The following is a 2500-nucleotide window of genomic DNA, read 5'->3' as shown; positions in this document are numbered from 1 at the left end:
TGTGTAAATCAGTGTGTGTGTGAGAGAGAGAGAGTTTTACCACGGGGACTCTGTGGTAGTTGCCTCGTTGGGTGTAACTGCCGTAGTGTGGGTGGTTGACTCCCACAACGGTGTTACCACCGTAGGTGTTACAGTCACAGACACCTGGAGATCCCGCTACACCCTTATCTCCCTTCTCCCCTACCAGGTACAGGCCTGGAGGGGAAAAAACACACATTTAATAACACAAAACACAATGATTTTCATTTGTGTGTGTTTGTGTCCTACAGGTGGTCTTATCTTACCTGAGGCAGGTAGTCCAGGGGATCTTATCTTACCTGAGGCAGGTAGTCCAGGGGATCTTATCTTACCTGAGGCAGGTAGTCCAGGGGATCTTATCTTACCTGAGGCAGGTAGTCCAGGGGATCTTATCTTACCTGAGGCAGGTAGTCCAGGGGATCTTATCTTACCTGAGGAAGGTAGTCCAGGGGATCTTATCTTACCTGAGGCAGGTAGTCCAGGGGATCTTATCTTACCTGAGGCAGGTAGTCCAGGGGATCTTGTCTTACCTGAGGCAGGTAGTCCAGGGGATCTTATCTTACCTGAGGAAGGTAGTCCAGGGGGTCTTATCTTACCTGAGGCAGGTAGTCCAGGGGATCTTATCTTACCTGAGGCAGGTAGTCCAGGGGGTCTTATCTTACCTGAGGCAGGTTGCCCAGGTGACCTTATCTTACCTGAGGCAGGTTGCCCAGGTGACCTTATTCTTACCTGAGGCAGGTTGCCCAGGGGGTCCAGGATGACCAGAGGGACCAGCAGGACCTGTAGGACCCATTGGACCTGGGGTTCCACCCTGACCCTTCATACCCTACACACACACACACACACACACACACACACACACACACACTCAAAAGGTGACCTACAGTGGTCTCCATAACTATTGACACAGGTTTCCATCCAATTGGCAACAGCTTTCCATTTGAATATTCTAAAAGAAAGATCCACATGAGCATTTTCCCAAAACAAAGACGTACTTCCTCCACATGGACTTGTTGTGGATTAAAGGCTGTGTGTGATGACGTAGAGCACATACACATACCCTCTAGCTGTTAACTTCCCATGTACCGAGTACAAAATAAGAGTTCAATGGACTCCACTGATGTTTTTTGTCTCAAAACATACGAGGTATACAGGCGAGTGAGCTATCTGCACGATGCTGACTAGAGTTCACGTGTAGTTTTTACATCATGAGATTATTATGGACAAAAGATTACGATTATTTTTACGTGTCAAACGGTAGCCAAAGCATCGATGGTCACGTCACCAGAATAAGACCCTCGATATTTATTGGAAATGAGCATCAAACTCGACACTTTGGCCTTTCGTCACCCTGTGATGATCATCCTAAATTATTTCATCTGTAACCTAATAAACTGCATGCTTTCCTGATGAGTCGTAGCCGGATGACCACACAACAAGTTTACTTCGATAGGATGGTTATTATATCAATATTTTTACTGACACAAAAAAATATCCCACCTTGTCTATAGGATTTTGTTTCGTAGACATTTGGAAAGTTTAGAAAATATTTAATTTCTGTTTCCATCAGACGCACAAATATCCCCCCCCCAAAAAACGCCCCTGATATTGATTTTTTTCATTTATTATTTTTTATTATTTTTTATAAAAAATAAAAAAAATTCCAGACCAGTTACAAACTTATACGAAAAACAACTTACAGACACACACAAAATCAACAACTATCTCATCTGCCCAACACCTCCATCCCCTAGTGCCCTGACCCTAAACAACAACTATCTCATCTGCCCAACACCTCCATCCCCTAGTGCCCTGACCCTAAACAACAACTATCTCATCTGCCCAACACCTCCATCCCCTAGTGCCCTAACCCTAAACAACGACTACATCTCATCTACTCAGACCTCCATCCCCTAGTGCCCTAACCCTAAACAACAACTACATCTCATCTACTCAGACCTCCATTCCCTAGTGCCCTAACACTAAACAACGACTACATCTCATCTACTCAGACCTCCATCCCCTAGTGCCCTAACCTTAAACAACCTAAACAACGACTACATCTCATCTACTCAGACCTCCATCCCCTAGTGCCCTGACCCTAAACAACGACTACATCTCATCTACTCACACCTCCATCCCCTAGTGCCTGCATTGTTCTGTTGGAAGGTTAACCTTCGTCCCAGGCTGTCTGGAGAAAACCTGGCTACTCCCTGCCACTGAAAAACATCTCCACAGCATGATGCTGCCACCACCAGGCTTCACCATAGGGATGGTGCCAGGTTTCCTCCAGACATGACGCTTGGCATTCAGGCCAAATAGTTCAATCTTGGTTTCATCAGACCAGAGAATCTTGTTTCTCCTGGTCTGAGAGTCCTTTAGGTGCCTTTTGGCAAACTCCAAGTGGGCTGTTATGTGCCTTTTACTGAGGAGTGGCTTCCGTCTGGCCACTCTACCATAAAGGCCTGTTTGGTGGAGTGCT

At 46.0% G+C, this 2500-nt stretch overlaps 1 protein-coding gene across 1 annotated transcript in view; it reads right to left on the bottom strand.

The window, feature by feature from the left end:
- LOC109903313 (acetylcholinesterase collagenic tail peptide) overlaps window positions 1-2500 on the bottom strand; it is a 33894-nt gene that overhangs the window by 8274 nt on the left and 23120 nt on the right. The window contains exons 13-14 of the mRNA XM_031789104.1: window positions 748-844; window positions 41-195 (exon numbers count right to left, since the gene is read on the bottom strand). Of these exons, the coding sequence (XP_031644964.1) occupies window positions 41-195; window positions 748-844 (252 nt within the window). The remainder of the gene's footprint in view (window positions 1-40; window positions 196-747; window positions 845-2500) is intronic.

Source organism: Oncorhynchus kisutch, linkage group LG14 (genome assembly GCF_002021735.2).
Source record: "Oncorhynchus kisutch isolate 150728-3 linkage group LG14, Okis_V2, whole genome shotgun sequence".
Lineage (NCBI taxonomy): Eukaryota > Metazoa > Chordata > Actinopteri > Salmoniformes > Salmonidae > Oncorhynchus > Oncorhynchus kisutch.
Note: the sequence above shows the minus strand (reverse complement) of the source record. Positions and strands in the feature narration are given on the sequence as shown.